This window comes from Fusarium oxysporum, chromosome XI (genome assembly GCF_013085055.1).
Source record: "Fusarium oxysporum Fo47 chromosome XI, complete sequence".
Classification (NCBI taxonomy): Eukaryota; Fungi; Ascomycota; class Sordariomycetes; order Hypocreales; family Nectriaceae; genus Fusarium; species Fusarium oxysporum.
This window is the reverse complement of record NC_072850.1, coordinates 1296827-1317193: the sequence shown is the minus strand read 5'-3', so window position 1 is coordinate 1317193 and position 20367 is coordinate 1296827. Positions and strand designations below refer to the sequence as shown.

The 20367-nt window shown below is 47.7% G+C and overlaps 8 protein-coding genes across 8 annotated transcripts; 3 read left to right on the top strand and 5 right to left on the bottom strand.

The window, feature by feature from the left end:
- Positions 1 to 235: 235 nt before the first annotated feature.
- Positions 236 to 1299, bottom strand: FOBCDRAFT_286317 (uncharacterized protein; the record flags this gene model as incomplete). The annotated part of the gene is made up of 1 exon (XM_031192529.3): positions 236 to 1299. One exon carries the CDS (start codon positions 1297 to 1299, stop codon positions 622 to 624), a length of 678 nt encoding a protein of 225 aa, XP_031031375.2. The 3' UTR covers positions 236 to 621.
- An 845-nt stretch (positions 1300 to 2144) lies between these two features.
- On the top strand, positions 2145 to 4283 carry FOBCDRAFT_254053 (uncharacterized protein; the record flags this gene model as incomplete). The annotated part of the gene is made up of 5 exons (XM_059611081.1): positions 2145 to 2381; positions 2415 to 3019; positions 3056 to 3312; positions 3345 to 3718; positions 3915 to 4283. The coding sequence occupies 5 exons, from the start codon at positions 2145 to 2147 to the stop codon at positions 4176 to 4178; spliced, it is 1737 nt and encodes a 578-aa protein (XP_059466197.1). The 3' UTR covers positions 4179 to 4283.
- Positions 4284 to 5682: 1399 nt separating this feature from the next.
- On the top strand, positions 5683 to 8230 carry FOBCDRAFT_170643 (uncharacterized protein; the record flags this gene model as incomplete). Its single annotated transcript, XM_059608463.1, has 3 exons — positions 5683 to 5859; positions 5920 to 6850; positions 7480 to 8230. The coding sequence occupies 3 exons, from the start codon at positions 5683 to 5685 to the stop codon at positions 8145 to 8147; spliced, it is 1776 nt and encodes a 591-aa protein (XP_059466196.1). The 3' UTR covers positions 8148 to 8230.
- Positions 8231 to 8445: 215 nt separating this feature from the next.
- FOBCDRAFT_281346 (uncharacterized protein) lies at positions 8446 to 9354 on the bottom strand (the record flags this gene model as incomplete). The annotated part of the gene is made up of 1 exon (XM_031192523.3): positions 8446 to 9354. One exon carries the CDS (start codon positions 9352 to 9354, stop codon positions 8446 to 8448), a length of 909 nt encoding a protein of 302 aa, XP_031031369.3.
- Positions 9355 to 10364: 1010 nt separating this feature from the next.
- On the bottom strand, positions 10365 to 11135 carry FOBCDRAFT_147491 (uncharacterized protein; the record flags this gene model as incomplete). Its single annotated transcript, XM_031192522.2, has 1 exon — positions 10365 to 11135. One exon carries the CDS (start codon positions 11133 to 11135, stop codon positions 10365 to 10367), a length of 771 nt encoding a protein of 256 aa, XP_031031368.2.
- A 1240-nt stretch (positions 11136 to 12375) lies between these two features.
- FOBCDRAFT_147989 (uncharacterized protein) lies at positions 12376 to 13592 on the top strand (the record flags this gene model as incomplete). Its single annotated transcript, XM_031192521.2, has 2 exons — positions 12376 to 12793; positions 12883 to 13592. 2 exons carry the CDS (start codon positions 12376 to 12378, stop codon positions 13590 to 13592), a joined length of 1128 nt encoding a protein of 375 aa, XP_031031367.2.
- A 228-nt stretch (positions 13593 to 13820) lies between these two features.
- Positions 13821 to 17654, bottom strand: FOBCDRAFT_192163 (uncharacterized protein; the record flags this gene model as incomplete). Its single annotated transcript, XM_031192519.3, has 5 exons — positions 13821 to 15895; positions 16023 to 16067; positions 16363 to 16440; positions 16749 to 16771; positions 16846 to 17654. 5 exons carry the CDS (start codon positions 17652 to 17654, stop codon positions 13821 to 13823), a joined length of 3030 nt encoding a protein of 1009 aa, XP_031031365.3.
- A 762-nt stretch (positions 17655 to 18416) lies between these two features.
- On the bottom strand, positions 18417 to 20093 carry FOBCDRAFT_192160 (uncharacterized protein; the record flags this gene model as incomplete). Its single annotated transcript, XM_059608721.1, has 2 exons — positions 18417 to 19871; positions 19956 to 20093. The coding sequence occupies 2 exons, from the start codon at positions 20091 to 20093 to the stop codon at positions 18417 to 18419; spliced, it is 1593 nt and encodes a 530-aa protein (XP_059466195.1).
- Between the last annotated feature and the right edge of the window lie 274 nt (positions 20094 to 20367).

The following is a 20367-nucleotide window of genomic DNA, read 5'->3' as shown; positions in this document are numbered from 1 at the left end:
CCATCCAGCCATCTTCCGTCTTTTTACCAACCACGTCTGCGACGACAGTGGTAAAAGGACAAAAAAGAAGGTAAAGCTATCTACCACAGACAAAAACATACAACAGCGGGGATTCGCTGGTCGTCACCGACCCAACTACTAATCCGCCCCTTACCAGCTTATCTATGGGAGAGCGGACGGGATCCCGAGTTCTCTGGTAGGTATGGTCGTATGTGATAGGCTGTGGTGTTCTTTTGGTTCATATTCTCAGGCTACAAGTCGAGGGCAGAGTCGTTGGCTTGCCTGTACCCTGGGAGCCAAGACTCGAAACTTGGTGGAGCTCCTCAGAGGTTGCCAGCCCATATTGTCTAGTCATGGCGCATAAGCACGCTCGACTCGGACATGATTGCTCGTGAGCCTATGTTGCACCAAGAAGGAACATGTAGTAGATCAAGTCGACCCCGTGTTTCTAACTCTGGTTCTATGAAAATTATCGCTGGCTTCCTAATAAGTTCTTTTTAGCGACTGAACCCTCTGAAAGCTACAGCTTCAGCCTTTGGATCGTCCGAAAGTCGAATCTTGTGGCTTGATCTCAATCACCCCAAGATAGCCACTTCCAAACTCCCTGTTATACCCCCCTTATCAATCATCGCATTCATAACAGCCCGCCAGATCGAAGAAATAAGGACCGAGGTAGAAGGAAGGCGGATTTATCTGGGCCTGTGTGCCCGAGTACAGGTCGCAACTAGTGTAATACGAAGCGAAGGACTTGCAACGACAGTCGTTGGCACAGGCGTCGGCGCAACCTGCCTGATCAGTTACTGTGGGTGAACCGATATGCCAAGACTCGTCGATCAACCATGGTGCGATCTGGAATCCAATCATACAAGCGCCGCTCTTTTGGATGACATGGGTGCAAGCGACTGCACATCCAGCCTCCGTGGTCGTCGTTGCTGCCGCTGTGGTTTTTTCAGCCGATGTTGTCGACTCAAAGACAGTGGTCGATAGTATGTCAGTGGTCGACTGCTCCTCCGTGGTCGACAGGGCTGTGGTGGTTGACAGAGCCTCGGTGGTTTCCGTGTCGGCGGTCGAGAGTGTCTCAGTGCTGGACAAAACACCTGCTGTAGTCTGTGTCTCAGTCGATGACAGCACTTCTATCGTTGAGAATGTCTCAGTAGTTGACTGCGTCTCCGCGCTGGAGAACGCACTCGAGAACGAGATGATAGATGACGATGCCAGCGATGGCTTGCAGGGCCCGGCATGAACACTAGCCACAGCCAACGCCGTAGCAATCAATACGTTCAAAGATCGGGGAGCCATTGTGCTCAAGAATGACGTGAATGAACCAGAGTGAGATCCTGCCAAATCGGCACTTTTGTAATTCAGTCAGGGGCCGTTTTCTTTGACAGCTGGTAATTTCCTCGATTCGGAGCGTATCTCGAATGAGGCTAGTGTTCTGCACCTGAATGCTGCTACTCTGTAAAAGGCCAAGATACGAACATCGGCTTCAATAGTTTCTTCTAGCTCAGATTTAGACGTGGTGTTGAACAGCCTAAGATAACGGCTAACCCGTGAAAATCGAACGCTAACCGCAGCCAGCCGAACCACATTATCGGTAATGTTTGCGGGAGAACAGAATTTAAATCTGATTGTTGCCAGAGTGAACCTGAACAGTACTCTAAACCTACGAGAATATTAGCAATTCCGAGGCTGGTGGCTATCTCAAGTCTCAAAACATCATCTCAGTCCCATATTCTTTGAAACGAAATTTCCTGAAGGGTGCCAGAGTTCAAGACTATTCTTTAAGATCTTGAGAAACTTGAGTAGAGTGCGTCTCGTCAATATCTTCTGTCGCCAACACGGCAGGAAACACGGACGCGATTGTAAAATATTGTATCCCGCGCAATAAATTCCCTGTTCCAAAGATCCCGTTGTATGGGTATTTGACCAGAAAAAGCTGGATGGAACTTGGCGGGCTGCTTACACTGGAAACTGCCGAAACCGGCCAATCACCACGATATATTGGATTGCCGATGCATCTCTATGTCACTAGTTGCCTTGTTTGCTAAAGATGTGCAGCTTGCAAACCCCTCATCTCACCTCGACCTTTCCCACTTGCTTTTGCTGTCTTGAAAAGGTTGGCATCACGAACTCACCTACGCAGCATGGAAGGCGAACGACTTCTTGAAAAGCTATGGCGCGAGCCTACAGAAGAGAGTCTACAGTGCTTGCAGTGTCAGAAGTTATTCTCAGGCAGCCCTCTTATTCGTATATTCCGCATTGCGCAGGCAGGCCCGGGTCGCCCTGGTTCCAGCGCCCTGGTTTCTACGTCCCGAGGCGATATTATCCTCTTCGACCGACATATGGACTGTGTAGTCAGCTCCAAGATCCTCTTCTCAGCAGTCTCCCATGTCTAAGATCCCAACATCTCAAAGGTACGGCAGCAACAAAAAACAGTGCCAGAGGCGCCAGAAGTAGCCCGTTATGTTCTAGACATCTTGGCTAGAATTTACAACGGAATCGAAAGACCTGGATACGAGGCCAGAGAGCTCTGGTTGGACTACATAAGCGTGCCGCAATGGTCCGACGCTCTGTGGAGTATTATCCTTCCCATCATGGATAAGCTCTTTAGCACAGCCGAGACAACTGTCCTGTACTTCAATGATGTGAGCGCCAATGTGGTAAATGAGCTCTACAAAGACAAGCGGACTCCGGAACGCCTCAGTTCAGTCATTTCAGTCTGCAACTCCAAATACTTCAAGCGCATCTGGACCGCCGTGGAGTTCATCAGAAGTGAGCGTGTCAGAATGATGATCAGCAACTATACTTACTTTCCCGACCTTGATGACCCTGCATCCCTGGGCGAGGTCTTCAAAGGCTGGAAGGATGAGGTTCGTCAATATGAAAAGGTCCATGATCTGGAACGAAAGGTCCAAATGGGCAAAAGTCAAGTCCCATGGAGTCTTGGTACACTGAAATCGGCAAAGTTGCTGAAGAGGATGAACTTTGCCATGGCAACTGCTCTGCTTTTCACGAGAGGGTGTAACGACTGAATGGACTTCCTCCATCCATTGAGAGGGATAATTCGTGCAAGGTCCTTCAAACTGCGCAGTTCTGATTTCAAGACAGAGTACTATCGAATTGCATGGGAATACCTGAAAGTGAGAGACTACTCTCCGCTGTTGATAACCCCTTTTATGGGAGCGATCGAAAGAAGAGGTCCTGGCCACTGGTCTGAATTTGGCCACAGTAACGTTTTCACTTGGCAGTTGGGACAGGAAGTGAATCCGCCAACACTGGGTAAATACACAAGTTTTGACGATTCGGAGCACCGTATTACTCTTCGCGTGGAAGACATGAAACAGTTTCGATAGTTGCCAGACCAGAGCGGGGATTGATGACACAAGGCTTCTCGTCTGCTGCGAAGCTAGCTTTGGAGATTGATGGACCAGATGTCAGAGACTCTATTGCTGCCCTGGGAAGAACTCATCCAGGGAATGTGTCGACCAGCATGGAAATCCTGGAAGAGAAGAACGAAGTGAATTATCTGCAGAGAGTTCTGAACAAGCTCTACAGCAGCCCAGAAATTCCATCCTGGCCAACGGATGGCAAGGATAACATCAAATGGCTCGGAGACGTGCTATACTTCTCCAAATTCCGACCTGGCGATGATCAGACCGCGCTGGGAGACAATGCAGCAAGGTACGGAACAATCCACTGCCGACCGCATGACTACACTGTTGAGTTCATACTCGCGTGTCAGACATCCATCAGGAGTCAAGGGCCACCACCTCTTAAGAGCAAGGACATCGGCAGCATTTTGGTCGCCATCCCCACCGGACCCGGGTCAACAATATGGCGACGGTTACCATTCTAACTATGCTCAGCCAATGCCTCCTCAACAGTAGGCACATGCAGTCAGCAGATAGGAACAGATGCCACAACAGCTGTACCCCAGTGACAATTCTATGATGCCCCAGAAGAGAGGCTATCACAGCCGTACTACACGGAACTCAGAAGACAACATCACAGCTCACTACTTCCGGGCCAGCAAGTATTTGCTACTGACAGAGCGCAAATTCCGAGGGGACATAAACAATCCGAGCCAGCATAGTCTAATGACCAAAACACCAATACTGAGCCAAGCTTGTGACCTTACAGACAGCATAGTGGAAGCGATGATAACGTCCACAGGTTAGACTATCTTATGATGGTGTTTAGGATGAGGATGCTCTAAGTTGGGAATATACATAGGGTCACTTCAGAGGCTTTATAAAGCCTATATGTTAGAACCTAAATAGCAGATAAAAGTAGGTTAGTTTACTAGTATAACTAAAAATACTGTTTCTCTCTAATAAGGATTTATTGGCAGATATATAGGCTGAGATTATTAAAACAGCAAATAAATACGAAATCGTTTGGCTTTTCACTACCCAACTCGTCACTCTTGAGATACCAATCTGAAGTTGAGCGAAGTCGGTAGATAGAAACTAACCAAGGAAGATTCAAGGGAGCTTTGGGCAGGGCTACACCCCCTTGGGTTAGGTCGTCGACAGGTCAGGGTGGAAGCTCACTAGCGTATTGTTCGGCCGCTGAGGAGGTTGCTTTGAACTGCGCCATCATCATTGTTTGAGAATTTGACAAAGCATTAATTGATTAAATAGAGAGTGTTGGTTCTCATCCTTTACACTTAGGCATCATGATATAACGCCGCCCTGTCCCAATGGTACCATGGCACTGATGGTAGGGAAGTACGACGCTAGAGCCAAAAGTTTAGCGACCATAGGGGGAGGTTTGTCAGTATCCGCATCATTTTGCATCAGTATTATCTGGAAGAGGTCATCTTATTTTGTCCTTGGGTCTGTTTGCTAAAACCTTGAGCTTTCATTGCTCCCATTGAGCCGTTGCACTGGATATTAGAGTTCAGAGGTATTCTGTATCTTATCCTCCCGAGTCTGTATGGACCTTTGACTGGCCCTGGAGGAGCAGGAAAAGATCTAACCCTTGACTCAGATGCCGGAAATAACTAGTCTAAAGCCTTATGAAGTTATACCAAATCTACCTAAGTCTTTTTGTCACTTAGGATCAAGATCCCAAGTTTTCTACCTTACCTAGCCTGCCCCATCGAGGCTGGGGCGACTGGGGTTTGTCGTTTAGATAAGGAAATCCCGCTAAGATAAGAAACAAATGATCCGAAAATCCTCTGAAGCCCATTGTAATTTGGGGGCACAGTCCAAGCATCGCCCTGTGTTAAAGACAGAGTCGCAGTGACGGAACATTAGTGCTTATGATCTCGAAACCTAACCAATAAAACAGGCTGAAGATATTGGGAAACCTTGCTTGACAATCTTCGGGCTGGAACGTAGGATTCTGTCTCGTCCCTGATGTCGATACAAATTTCCAGCTTCCCACTCGATTCATGGGCACCCCTCAGAGCAAGAAAACCCCTGACGTTAAATCAAGGTGCCAGAAATATCTAATCTAAGGTCCACTAAGTCTATACTAAATTATTCTAACTTTGCCTAAGTCTTTTTGTCACTTAGAATAGAGGTTCAAAGTTTTCTCTCCACCCCTGGGCACTCCGTGGTTACTGAACATGCATAAATAAATGTGACGATCCCAAGGCTGACGGTTTTTCTCGTTTCCTGGCAACACTCTTTTTTACACACTTTTTTTTTTTTTTTTTACCTCGGTTTCTTCAATATGAAGTTCTTGTCGCTCTTTAGTTTCTCTCTAGCAGTCACTGCCTGCCGCAGTACACCATCACCCCAAAAGTCGGCCAAGATCGACGTTCACTCTCATTTTGTTCCGGATTTCTATGCAAAGGCCTTGAGAGAGGCCGGGCATGTACCTGGTCCAGACGGCATGCCCGGTATCCCTGTGAGTGCTCTACCTGACAACTTGTTTCCTTGTTAGCTCGGCATAGACTTACACCTGTAGGAATGGGATACCGAGTCTCATCTGCAGTTCATGAAGGAAAACAATATCGAAAAGTCGATCTTGTCAATCTCAAGTCCCGGAGTCTACCTCAATGTTCCCTCCAAAGAAGCCACTAAGAAAGCTATCAAGCTGGCCCGTCGAGTCAACCAGTATGGATCTCAGGTTAAGGCCAAATACCCTAAGCAGTTTGGCTTTTTTGCGTCACTTCCGCTGCCTGACATCAAGGCTTCCTTGAAAGAGATTGACTACCTCTTTAAACAGATCAACCCTAAGCCAGATGGAATCGTCATGATGTCTAACTACTATGGGTTGTACCTCGGTGACCGTGACCTTGAGCCCATCTACGATGCACTCAATGAGCTCAATGTCACTATTTTTGAGCACCCTACGACGCCATGCACTCAGTTTAACAAGCTGCGATTCGACATTGACAAGAGCGCTCCCTCCATCTCGCAGCAACAGTGGCAGGCTCTCAACCGGCCAGTGGCCGTTCGACAGTTCGCTGCTCCTACCTTGGACTTCCCTTTCGAAACAGCGCGCACCTTTGCCGACTTGTTCTACACGTCAATGCCGACCAAATTCCCCAACCTCAAGTGGATCATGTCCCATGCTGGCGGTGGTCTGATCCCAACACTGGATCGCATTATCACCTATAGCGCTCTTTACCCTGGTCTCAACTTGACAGAGGATTCCATGAAGCAAGCACTCTCTGAGAGCTTCTACTTCGACCTTGCCGGACCTTGGCCTGTCAACTACGCCATTCCCGCATTGCTTCGATGGGTCGATTACACGAGAATCGTTTGGGGATCTGACACTGTCTTCACGCCAATGTCATCAGCTGCGAAGTATGCTGCTGCCTTCGATAAGGATGTTGAAGAGGTATTCCCGGATCCTCGAAAGGCGAACGCTATTCGAGCGACTAATGCTCGAGGTCTGTTCGGCTAAATACGAATCCCCGGTCCCCACGAAAGCTTTGTCAAGTGTGATCCGGTACAGCGGCAATGCCATTCTATTATGTAGTTTATATATATTCTTCTCAAATTCTTATAATCTTTTTCTTCTCTTGGGAGCCCTTTCAAATATTTGCATATAGCTCATGGACTGGTAGCGCATCGTGAAGACTTCGGGTATTAGGTATATATCTGGTGATTTATAGCCATGTAATTCATCCAGAGATCATCCTTTTCCCGCCAACTAAACATTTCTATTGGCGGACTCCACCCCAGATTGCCTGTAACCTCGGCATTAAAACCAAGAAAAGGTGATGTTGCGACCCATGCCATCGGGTCAAGACAGTCCGAAGTAACGCTTTAAGCTTCCCCGCCGGTTTCTCCAGAATTCATCCACGGCATCTGGGTTTAATGCTGGTGGAATCTACTGATCCGGGTAAATTGAACTCACCTATTTATATGGCCAGTGAATCTTTTGAAAGGATCTTTTAGCATGTCAGACCAGATTGACTCCGCAAATATCAGGATGAAGTCAGTTCAAATCCTCAGCTCATATCTTGGGCCGTTAGTGCTAATACTGAACTTAGACTCAACCCCAAGCAACTCACAGCCTTTCTGGCCGCCAACTCAACTGGTGTTGGTGTTCTGGTATGCCCTGGAGGTGGCTACAGTGTGATGTCTATTAGCTACGAAGGATTTGGTCCGGCAGAGTACCTCAATACGCTTGGCATCGACGCATGGGTTCTTAACTATACAACGGCCAGCATCAAAACTCCGCCACTGTATCCAACACCCATAGATGAAGCCCTGGCTGCTGTAGAGCTCATTCGAAAGCAGAGCCCCGGAACCAAGAAATTGGGTGTCATGGGCTTCTCAGCTGGCGGCCATCTCGCGGGAACAACCCTCACGACTCCGAAGGCAAAGCTCGACTTCGGTATTCTGAGCTACCCGGTTATCACGATGGAGGACGACTACACTCACGAGAACTCGCGCTATAACTTGCTTGGAAACAACCCAGCCCGCAAACAGATTGAAAGCCTCTCCGTACAGAACCGAGTTTCAGACAAGACCCCGCCGACGTTCCTTTTCCATACTTCCAATGACGAACTCGTCCCGGTTCAGAACACATATCTTTACGCAAATGCTATGGCTAAGCATGGTCGAAAGGTTCAGGTAGTGGTATTGCCTGACGGGAAGCACGGCATTGGTCTGGGCGTTGATGATCCTGTGCGAGACTGGAGACCGGAGCTGGAAAGGTTCCTCAAATACTCGATTTAGGTAAAGTCCAATTTGGCGAATTTACATAAGGCCTCTAAAATGGCCCTATGAATATTCTTAACTTAGAGCATCCTCACGCCAACTATCAACGTAAAATAGCCTAATCAGTGCCCTTCTTCTCATGGCATCCACTGCAAGGTCTCTGGGGTTGTGAGCTTGACTCGACATAGGGACTCAGAGCACTTCCACTGATGCATCAACCTAGTTGCTCTGTTATTATTTATTAAGCACAAGGAAGTATTTATAGTACCTTATCGTAAGATAAAATATAGTACTATTCTTAAAAGGTCATCTATATTTATGCTACTGAGAATTCAATAAGGCTTATGGTATAACACCGAAGTTCCAACATACGGATTTTGTCCCAGAAAAATCGCCCTCGGCTCCATGGCTTATGAGCTGTATCATCGTTGGGGTAATACTCCGGCGTGAACCGTTCAAGGGCATACCCCAGCCTACCATAAGGGTCTGGAATATGATTCTTGCCACCTTTACAAAACCACATGAAGCCATTGAGAATGAGTACGCGCAGATCACCGTCGATATACTTCCCCGCGATCCTCAAACAAACATAGCCCTGCAGGCACAACAGAGCAATGTAGCGCAGCTCCTCATCTCGAGTCCTACTGCGAAACCTTTCTACGAGTACGAGTTCAGAGTAGTGAGGTTCTGTTGTTTGTCGTGACTTTTCCAGCTCAAGTTGTCGCTCAACCTGGCGAATGAGTTTACCATAGCATTGGAATATAAAACAGAAGATGGACTGGCGAGAGCCTTCGATGCTGTCATCCTCGAGGTGCCCCGCCAGGAAAGACCTTTCGTCATAGATGGGCAAAAGCATCCCTTTCTGTATTTCAGTCTGATGTAATAGAAGCTTATCGTAAATAAGGTGGTGCCGTTGGATTTCGAAGTCCAAAAATGCCTCCTGCAGCCGCTCCAGCTCCTCTTTAGAAAGGCCTACATGTCGATAAGGCATAACGTTGCAACGACCGATGCAACGTAAGCATTCCCTCCTGGAGTCTCTCTGGATCTTATTCCAAGCATGCACAGTGTATCTTAAGATAAAGTGGTCCCTTTCATTGTTCAGGTTGCTGAGTTCACAGAGTAGAGAAAGGTTGTACCAGTCCCTGCGACTTGAGGGTTCAAGGCTTTCTGCCTTGTGGACCTTTTGCATCGCCTCTGGAAGACTCAAGAAGACCACGTTGTGCATAGTTAACCGTAACCAACAAGCGAGAACGGCATCTTCCAATAGCTCGTCAGTTGGAGATATCCAATTGAGAACACGCAGGGTTGGGTCCAAGAGACTTTGGCGATGCTTCTGGAATAGATGCAAGGCTCTGGGATAGGAGAATGCGAATGCTCTTATACTGACCAGGGACTCCAAGCACTCCATAGCCATGAGAATTATCTCGGTTGGGAGACTACACAGAAGCGATATCAAGTTCATATTGATGGATGAAGATGACATGCGGAATCATATGTTGAGGAAATGAGAATAAGGAAGAGTGGGGGGCATAACACATCTCGTGAAGTATTTATAGATTTCTTGTATAAATAAGGTTCAATAAGGGTCTTTGCCCTTGTCAGATCTTGAAGTCAAGAGATGCGTCGATGAGTCATAATTAGTCACAATTAAGAAAAGAGTTTTGGGGGCTGAAATTGTGTTAGAGAAAAGTGTTATTCTTAAGCTGTTGCTTGGTACGATCTCTGGCATATCCTCAAGGTTTAAACAAACTTCACAACATGGGCCAAGCTACATGCTCATACCAAGCATTAGACCAGCATTCTGATTGATAGCGAAGGTTTACGATATCTCAATGACATACGTCACGGTAAAATGATAAAAAGCTTTAAATACCTCAAGCCTTTGGAAGCCTAGGTTTGGTGCCGGGAACACAAGCTGCCAGCCACAGGTCTCAACTGCAAATAACAGATCTAGCTCACAACTTAGGCATTATACGACAATACCCGACCAATCACTGTCATATAAACGCTGAGCTTTTGGAAGGCAATATGCACATAACCTCAAAAAGATGGTTCTCCAAGGTTTTATACGACAATAGGCTGTCATGACGACTCATCAGTAATCTTATTTGCAGTTGTCTCCACCAGCGTTCCAATAACTTTTGTCGGAGCGTGGTAAGGTGCGTGGTAAGGTGCGTGGTAATAGAAGCTAGGTCTTTCTGTTTGTCATTCTGGTGTATTCCATACATCCCATGATTAACAAGAACTACTGGCGGCTGCGGCACCCGCAGCGCTGGTATTGCTTGATCTACTGTCCTCTTCGCGCTTCTGAAAATCGTAGATAGACAACAAAGTTGTGATGACGGCATACTCAAACATGGGGCCGAGATCCATGTTGATCTGTAAAGTTCCAACAGCGCTGAGGCGGAAGCTCATGGTGTGGCTTGTAAAGACTGCCATGAGCTGGCCATTTGGATCCAGCAGCTTGAAGTTATTGTCGCTTAAACGAGAAGCTTTCATACCATCTACAGCCACGCGGTTGTCCTTCCTCCATGTCATTGGAATAGGCTGTTCTGTGTCTGGAAGGTTCAAAGTAAACGTCCAGCCGTATTTATCCTTTCCGCGGTACAGCATTTCTGTCCATCGAACATTTGATGGATCACCAAGGCCAATGCGGAATACCTTCTCGTCGCTATTGTAATAATTGCTTGTCTTTGGGAAATAGCAGGCAGCCATTGCGATCCCCTCGGCATTCAAGACCAAGTCGGGGTGCTTCTTCTGATTGTTTGAGATGGCAAGGCTGTAGGGTGCAAGACCGTCGGGTGCATTGTCAGGCTTGCACTCGTAACGGTCATGGAAAGAAGGCTTGGTGATTTTGTACCGAGCTCGGCCTTGGATTTGGCATTGCATAGGAGCGGGCGGTGGATGATAAGTTGGCTGGCTTTGAGGGTGCCCATACACGGCATGGTGCGGCGGCGGACCTGGAGGTGGAGCGTACTGCTGGGGTTGATGGTATGCCATTGCCATAGTGAAGTTATTGTATAAAGGGAGGGAAGTAATTGGCAAAGATATAAAATGTATTAGTTATGACGATAAGGGTGTTGCTAATGATGAGAGATAAAAGTGAACAAGAAAAATGCCGGGTCAATTGTGGAATATATATAGCCTGCGTAGGGATAAGTTCACAAGCTGCAGTTCGGAAGATCGACGCTATGAAATCATGCTTAACTTGCAAGCGTGTCTTTAACCTCCCATCTGCCCATCTCACTTCAAAGTGCAGATATTACGAAGGTCGGATCAAGGTGAGTGGCTGATAATGTCCGGTGAGTTACGGATCTACAGGCTGAGCACCTTAAAAGGGGAACTCTCAGCGCTCTGTCGACTGTGTGTGCTAGACAATGACATCACGGCCCCCAACTGACAGAAGATCTAGGACCTTTTGAGTTGAGATTTAGCGGTTGTGTTATGCGGTCAGCCCTACGGATCTACACTGTTACATCCATGAATGCGATCGCATTCACGACTTCACGAGAGAATCTTCATGTGACTGTAGCTCTAGCTTGACAGGCCAAGGCGTTAAACATTACGGGGTAAAAGTGAGGCCAAGTCATTCGTCTTTAGTACTCTTGCCGCAGAGTATGGATCTCCTAACAGAGCCTTTCGCAGTCTAACAGTACTGCATGTCTTCATTCCGATGTCACCTACGAATCTGCAGCTCGATAACGAAATGAAGCACATGTTCTGGCTGGTGTTTAGACACGATGAAGTGCTCAAAGCGATACAAGAAATGATCGCTAAGATCACGACTATTCTGCCCCGATAAGCTTGCCATGAACGATGATAATTTACATTTGTGTGTTGCTGGTGTCTAGAAGCCCGGGCTGCTTAGCTGAGCCAGTCACCTCCAGTGTCAGGGAGGTGCGCGATGCAATGACCTGAGAGCCAACAGCTGGCAAGCACTGCTGGACAACGCCTGCGAAACAAGTCACCGCCTTGGTTACCTAAGGTACCTGAACCACGCGCACGAAGATCGCGTCGGAGGTTCTTCCCAAACAACACCAGAAAGATTCTCTCAATTTCTCACCAGCGACATTATTCCCATCTTCAAATCAGCTCGCCAGAGTCGAGCCACTACTCATCTATCAAAACGGCATCGGTGAGTCTCTCGGATACTTGTCGTGAGGTCTACTGACATTTATTTGGTAAGGCTCCCACCATACCGACGCGACGTGCCGGCTTCAAGAAACATCGATCGTACAAGCTGAACATGGCTCAATCCAAACAAGATCTGGAGGTCAAGAGGCTGAGGAAGGAGGCGAAAAAGGAACTGAGACGTGAGACTTACAAGGATAGAGTCGCTTGGCTTGACAAGGAGTGGCAAGGGTCACACTGGCTCCCTCATGATGTCGTGAGGCAATACAAGCCTTGCAGTAGCGTTGTTCGCTGCCTGAAAAGTATTACTGAGCTGGCCACGACGGAGAATATCCCATTATCTTCTCTCTGGGAGTCTGGTGGATTCATCAGAAATGTTGTCGACCAGGACCTTGCCACTAGGAAACCCGAGCTCAACTTGGAGCTCAAGCACCCTACATTTGCTCGCCTTACGAAGAAGATGTCCAAAAAAGCGTATCGGGACTTGGTTGTATCTGTTTCCAATGTGGGAAATGACAGCAGTTCATCGTCAGGTAATTCTCGTACACCAGTTGGCTGAAGTCAACTGGCCAAAGTCCTCGAAACACCACGACATGCAGAGCATCAGCTGATGGCAATACAGGTTCCACGGCAGGTGATAACTGTGAAGTAGAAGCACCCGAGGAAAACAACGCGGTTTCGCGATTGAGTTCTCCTACCTTTGATTCGTCAACCAAGCAGCGGCTCTCATATCCTCTTTGCAAAACAACCGCATCTACAGGCGATGAGAAGGGAGTTCCTCCACGAAGCGCGAAGCGAGCCCTCGAAGATGACGAAGACGAAACCTCAAGCTCACCCCGAAACAAGAGTCCTCGCGTCACCATCGATGAAGTTCTGGGAAACCTCAGTTCTGATCGGATCGAAACTGCCCGCCGCATAATGGACGTCGAACTTGATACCGCCCTTTCGGTCAAAAGGGACGCCGAGAAAGCACTGATGGGCCTGTTGCGTCGCGACTGCCCTGTGGCAGTAACCCAAGCCGAAAGAGTCCAGGCTCGTAACCGAAAGCAAGAAGCTGACGAGGCATTCCGCCAAACTCACGAAAGACTTCATGGACCCAGTCAAACTCTAGCCGCGATGAGCAACCTCAAGAAGACCTTTGATGCGTGTGCCGTACGTGCCCTCAAGTTTGAGAACGCTGAAAAAGTGGCACAAACATGCAAGGACAGACTGGATAAGGCGCAGGTTAGTCATGAAGCGGCTTTGAAGTCCAACCCGATTGACGATTGGTGTTTGGAAGCAGTTTGGGATATGTTCAAGAGGGCTGATTCCTATGGTGAGGATATTCAGTAATGCTTCATGCCCTCTCATCGAGATGGCCATTTTATGGAACGAGCTGAGCCAAGGTGGGAAAGGTGCTATCAGCTAACGGGGTACTTTGTTGTTTGCAACCAAGCATGGAAACTAAGATGGACGAGGTTTAGGTAGTCCCAAGCAAGTATCACCATACAGCACCATAATTCTTATGATCAGAGCTCTCATAATTTGTGACACTTGAATCCTTGGTCTACGTTGAAGAATTCACGCGATCAGAATCTCCCGCTTCTCCAACCAACCTTCGGTAACTCCAACCTCCGCCTCGCCATCCATGAAGCCGTGTACATAGGTTGAGCCCACGATCTTGTACAATTCCCTTTCGACACCATCTCTAGAGTCAACCTTGCGCAACACTAAAGGGACCTTCCCTCCATCGAGGACAGCCACAACATCACCCTCCTTGGCAGCAAAACGCGTCGCTAGAAAGAGCCCATTATCCGTGACCGCGAACATGAAGCTTACAGAGCTGTAATGATGTGAGACTTGACCTTCGGTGTCAAGTTTAGTGAGGTCTTCATCGTCGGCGGGCTGGTAACTGAAGGCAGATCTTGAGTATCTGTTGCCAAAGTGTAAGCGGTATGTTTGGAGGGTGCTCCATCCACCTTTCAACATCTCCTGGTTTTCAACATCGAGTCTCTCAATTTCAGTTTGCCTTAACCGACGCATTCTTGGGGGTAGCGTGCAATCTTTTACCATCGTTCGCCAGAATGCGCGAATGGCAGTCTCGCCGGTTGATATTACCTTCCCGCCGATTTTCGGGGCATAAAGATGTTCCTGGGGCTGCTCAAGGGCATCCTTGCCAAGGTATAGGTTCATGACATCGAAAGCCTCAAGGTCTTTGTCATCTTGGAGAACAGGTGCAACTGTTCCAAGGATGGTGCCTTCTGTGACCAGAATATCTTCTCCGGGACCGACAAGTCGACATGGGGTCTCACAGCTCTTGATACCAGCGTTGAATATGTCACGCTGGGCAAATAGCATCGGTACACATTGCGGACGCTTACTATCATATTCAGCAACCCAAGACGGCAGTCTATACTGGTCCTCTTTCCAGTCGACGCACCACAGCGCTGTTGGGCCTTCCGGACGCTCAAATGGGTTCTGACAGAGAATATCCAAGTTTCTGGCGAGGTTGATCAAGGAGATTGTCGCCTGCTGATACAACTCTGGCACTGACATCAAATAGTCGACCTTGATACCATGGTCTTCCGTTACCAGCCCAAGTAGGCCGAATATCTTGTCTCGGGGATTTGTCGACTCCATTTCGCGAAATCGCACCAAGACGTCCATGAGCTTGGAACCCTTGCCATGTGACATAAGGCGACGCTGGTCCTCAATAAGCTTGATTGGAACGAAGACTTCACTAAAATCCTTGTAGTATAAGTGATAATGACTACTTTCACGGCCCATATGGAAAGCGTCGAAATATGGCTCGTCTTTGAAGAGGTTCTTCAGAACATCCCAGCTCAGCTCACCATCTCTAGACATGAGCGTCAACCGCGGAGCCAGAGAAAGCTCCTGCATGACCCACAGTCGTCTCCAGAGTGTCGGTTGTCTGAAGACAGCACCGAGCATGAGCTGTGAGTCCGTGAAGAGACGATAATCGCCTTCTCGGTACTGATCTTGAAGTTCTTTCAGAGTCTGCGGATTCTTCTCGGCTATTTCGCGCATCAAGTTCATGCCGTTTTTCACCCATTTTTCTTCTTCTTCGAGATCTGGAAGACTATAGAGGCCACGAGCCTTGGCATTCTTTCTGCCGATCATTGGGTCTAGCCATGCGATGTCTCGTTGGCAATTGGAGTAGATTTCGCGCATGAGGGTGACTTGGTGACCCCGCTCCTCGACGTCTGACTGATTGATGCAGATTGCATCGACCCAAAGAACTCGTTGCTGGTCACATCTTTGCTTTAGGCATGACAGGATGTACTTCAAACTTGGTGTAATGAAGAAAGTATGGTCGTTGAGAATTATCGGCTCCGAGAAATCAGGCTCTCCCCAAACATAGGATAGCGCCTCGTATGCTGGATTCCCAGATGGGGTGTTGAGTACAGCGTGTGAAAGGGTGCAATGAATATTTTCATCTTTATCATCAGGCGGAAGAAGCCTGAGAAGTCGGATTTCTTGCCGTGTATTGTCAAGAGGTTTGTAGATCGCCGCGGATACTTCGCCGTTCACGGACATGACCTTAGGCCCGTGTTCGAGTTTCTCTGTCATTTTGAAGCTTTGGTTTGAACAAAGCCCTTGCGCTTGGGTTGAGGTTGAGAATAAGCACTGATGGTCTTAATCAGCTCTTATGTTGTTAATATGGTGTTGAGGGTAAGATTGGAGGACATGTAAGAATGGTGCCTAGGGCTAAAACGCTATGAAGAGGCTGTGAGGGTTCTAAACAGGGAACAGGGATCTGACTGAGCTCGTCCCAAAAATTAGATACCTCAGTGAGGAAGAAAATTCCTATTAAACCAGTGTGCCAAAATTAACTAATCTAAAGGTCTAGGATAGGGAAATTAAGTTGCCCGAATATCACGTCATTTTAAAAGAGGCCTCGGTTTTTCTTGCTTCAATTACACACTACACGCGGTCAGGGTGAGAGACTAGCGCAATATGTTGCTGTTTGAGGCCAGGTTGCTCACCGCCCTGTAAGCTCACGGAAGTGGCCGTGCTGATGCAAGAGTCGCATGGTTTGCTAGGAGTTTTTAGTGAGCAAGTGCAAAAATAAGTTGATGCGGTTTGTGTGGATCGAACACACGACCTTCAGATGTCACTTGATTTGGTGAGGATTGAAGTTTGACTTCAGTCTGACGCTCTCCCAACTGAGCTAAACCCGCTGACTAATGAGTTAGAGTTTTGCTATTCTCTCCATGCACTTGAGGGGAGCATTGACAGTCGATGAAATGAGCGAATCGATGTCGGAGAAGATGATAAAGGTATGTTATGGCTGGTGCTGTCTTGAAAACTAGAAATATGTCAAGTAATCATATCTGAGTGAGGCCTGTAGAACTTAGCATGATTCAACTTCGAGAACTAAAAGTGCACTCACTGACTGTGGTATAAGAACAAAAACGAGGGTATAGCAAGACGTTTCAACATCGATTATCATCTGAGATGCCTGCACCGTCTTAGCCTAGGACGTACGATGCATCAGCCTACTGCTCAATCTATGATACCCAGGTTCCAGCTCCCAATGCTTAATCCAATCCTCAAACCTAGTAGTCCTCCCATTTGTGATTACCTTTGGGTATAACCACCATCAACAACCAAAGCAGACCCAGTAACAAAAGAACTTCGTCCTCCAGAAAGATACAGTACACCATCGGCAATCTCTTCGGGTGCACCCATCCTCTGCATAGGAACGGCTGTTGTGATTCGCTCTTGCATAGCCTTCAGCACCTCGGGGTTCTTTGTGGTCATTGGTGTCTCTGTGTATCCTGGGCAGATGGCGTTGATGCGAAGTCCCTCCTTAGCGTAGTCCTCCGACGCTGAACGTGTGAGGCCAATGATGGCATGCTTGGCAGCTGTATAAGATGTAGACAGTGGAATACCAACAACGCCCTGAATGGAAGAGAAGTTGACGATAGATCCGCGCTGCAAGTCCCTTCCGTTGATAGATGAGCGGATGGGCTCTTGCTTTAACATGACTTGCGCAGTAGCTCTAAGCACAAAAAATGTCCCAGTAAGGTTGATGCTGACAACACGGTTCCAATCAGCTGTATGAGCAAAGGCTGCACCGCCTTGATGCTTCATGGCAATACCAGCTGCATTTACAACATAGTCGATGCGACCATACTTCTGTGCAACGTCTGCAACAATCTCGTTGATTCGGTTCTCATCTGTGACGTCTGCAGAGTAGATCTCAATCTTGAAGTCCTTTTTAGGTGACAATTGTTCCTTTTCAATCTCAGACTTGACGATTTGTAGAGATTCAAGGTTGAGATCTATGAGTGCAATACCGGCGCTGCCATCGCGAGCAAATGCTCTGGCGCATGCTCGGCCGATACCTGAAGCACCTCCTGTGATCAAAGCGTAACCTGGAACATCCATTGTGATAAAGGTATTAGAGATGAGGGATTGGTGATTTGACAAATGCTTGAGATAATAATGATTGATATTGATGTCTATCTGTTCAGCATAGAGTCGCTCTTATACACCTATAACTATTCCATCCGAATTGTCCCACGTTTGACAGGTCCGCGATTCGGCGACCGATATCCGCAGCTAATTTGGAGAAGCTTTCCTCGTTTGACGTAGAGCGTTCTCGCTATCTTGGGCTTGCCCCACACTAATCAGCCACGAGATATAACTTTCCTCTTTGAAATGCGGGGAATGCATGATAACGTATTCGCTGGATGGCCTCAATCTGATGAGCAGACGATAATGGGAAGGCAGCTCCGTGACAGAGGGTGGACTTGAACGGGGACATCTCGGGAATTTGTGATGAATTATCACCGCGTGACTTGTCTATTGACCAAATTAAACTGTTCCAGCCACTGGCACTATAGGTTGCCTAGGTTAGATGCTTCCAGATAATGTCTGTTGCAGAATGCGCTGGCGACAGCTCGTCAAGTATAAACTTGTGGTGTCTTACTGTAATTATCGGAAACTGCATAAATGCTAGTAAAGATATCCTTATAAGTGTTATGTTGTGTTTTGCCAAGTCATAGTCGTCAATTATATGACCCATGATCACGATTGCATGGATTTCCCGTTATGAGCAGTATTAGTGCATAATTGTCTCCCTCGAATACTATTGCATGGAAAAGAATAAGTGCTTTTGCAAGTGAAATGAAACTTGTCTACCTTTATCTATGCAAAAACAAGACCCTTGTAGCCCGACTTCTTGACCTCCGCGCACCGCCTTCGATACTCTCCAATGCTACCACTATATCGTGCAACACTTCTAACATTCTTGCCCTTGACGTTTTTGTTCACGCCTGTCATCCAACTGTCAATCTCATTCATAAGAACCTGGCTCTCACTGCACTTCACCACATGCTCGGTCCATTGCTCAACGGCGTCTTCTGTTGGCTCAACAGAGGTGTAACCGTTGTCCTTGCAGTACTGCAGCATATCTGAGATAGCTTGCACACCGTGCTCAATGTTGCGAGTAGCGTTACCGAACGGCTGATGGGGACCGAGAACCATGAACATGTTTGGCATCGAGGGAACAGTAATGCCCAGGAATGTTCGGGGTCGATGGTCAACCCAAACTGCTTGGTCGCCCTTAGGGCTGTCACTCGTTGCGATCAATGGCCGGTTCTTCTTGCCATGCCAGTCGATAGCACTGAAGGCACCGGTAATCGCATTAAATCCAGTAGCGCAGATCAGAATGTCAAGATTGTGCTCCTTGCCATCGGAGGTCAGGATGCCTGATGGCGTGACACGATCAATGGGCGACTTTTTAAGATCAACAAGGCGAACGTTTGGCTTGTTGAAGGCTTCAAAATAACCACTCTCCATAGGGACTCGGCGCGTGCCAAAACCGTGGTCTTTGGGAATAAGGCTCTCCGCAATAGCAGGGTCGTTAACTCTTTGTCTGATCTTCTCAGCCATGAAGTTTGAGTACAAACTGTTGGCGTATCGATCGGTGTACGTATCAGAGAACACGCCCAGCCACTTTCCAAAACCAGGGGTGTTGTAAAGCTTCTCCCAGAGCTCTAGGCGTTCCTCTTCCGAGACCTCAAGAGACTTTCGAGGGTCACCATGGTGCATGAAACCAGATGAACTCGTTTCACAAATCTTGAAGATGTTCTCATAGTTCTTCTTGTGCTCGGCCATTTGCTCAATGGTGATTTCAGAGTTGCGAAGAGGAGCGGACCAATTGGCTGTGCGTTGGAAGACGCTGAGAGACTCGACCCCCTCCACTTTGGAGACGGCAGTTGTGATTTGAATGCCCGTCGCGCCTGTCCCGATTACTCCAATCTTCTTGCCCACAAAGTCGCGATTGATGTCGAGATCCTTGGGCCAGCGAGACGTATGAAAGAGCTTGCCGCTGAAGTCTTCGATACCTTCAATTGCAGGCAGAGTGGCCGCAGAGAGGAAACCCATGCAGCTAATGAAGAACGTGGAGACGTATTCGTTACCAGATTCATCTACAAAAGTCCATGTGTGATCAGCCTCGCTCCATGTAGCCTTTGTAACAGTAGTGTCAAACTGAACATCCTTCTTGAGATTGTGCTTCTCAGCAAAGTAGGTGATATACTTGTGAGTCTCTGGCTGGGGCGAAAAGGCCTCCTTCCAGTGCCACTCATCAAGAAGCTCCTTGTCGAATGAGAAGCAGTAAGACAGCGACTCAGAATCGAATCGACATCCGGGGTAAGAATTCCAGTACCAGGTGCCCCCAACGTCGGGAGCGGCATCAAGAACCCTGATACGCCATTCTGGGAAGCGCTTCTTGAGTTGGTAGAGTGAGCATAGGCCGGAGAGACCTGCGCCCAGGATAAGAACGTCGAAATTGCTGGTAGGCTGAGGTACGGAACCCATTGCTGAAAGTGTGAATGATCCGATGAGCGAGGGTGTATGGAATTGTCTTCTTGCTTCAACTTGATGCAAAGTGCCAATGTCAGTCGGTATCTATATATCTTGAGATTAATGATTCGATCGTGTAATGTCGGAGTTGCCTTCACGTTTTCTTCTCAGCCAATGACCTGAACAGGATAGTCTGTTCGACTTTCCTATCATGCTATCACACAGTGAAAAGGGACATGTCTCGCCACCAGATATAACTTTCCTTTTACGATGGTGGCTTCGATAGTGG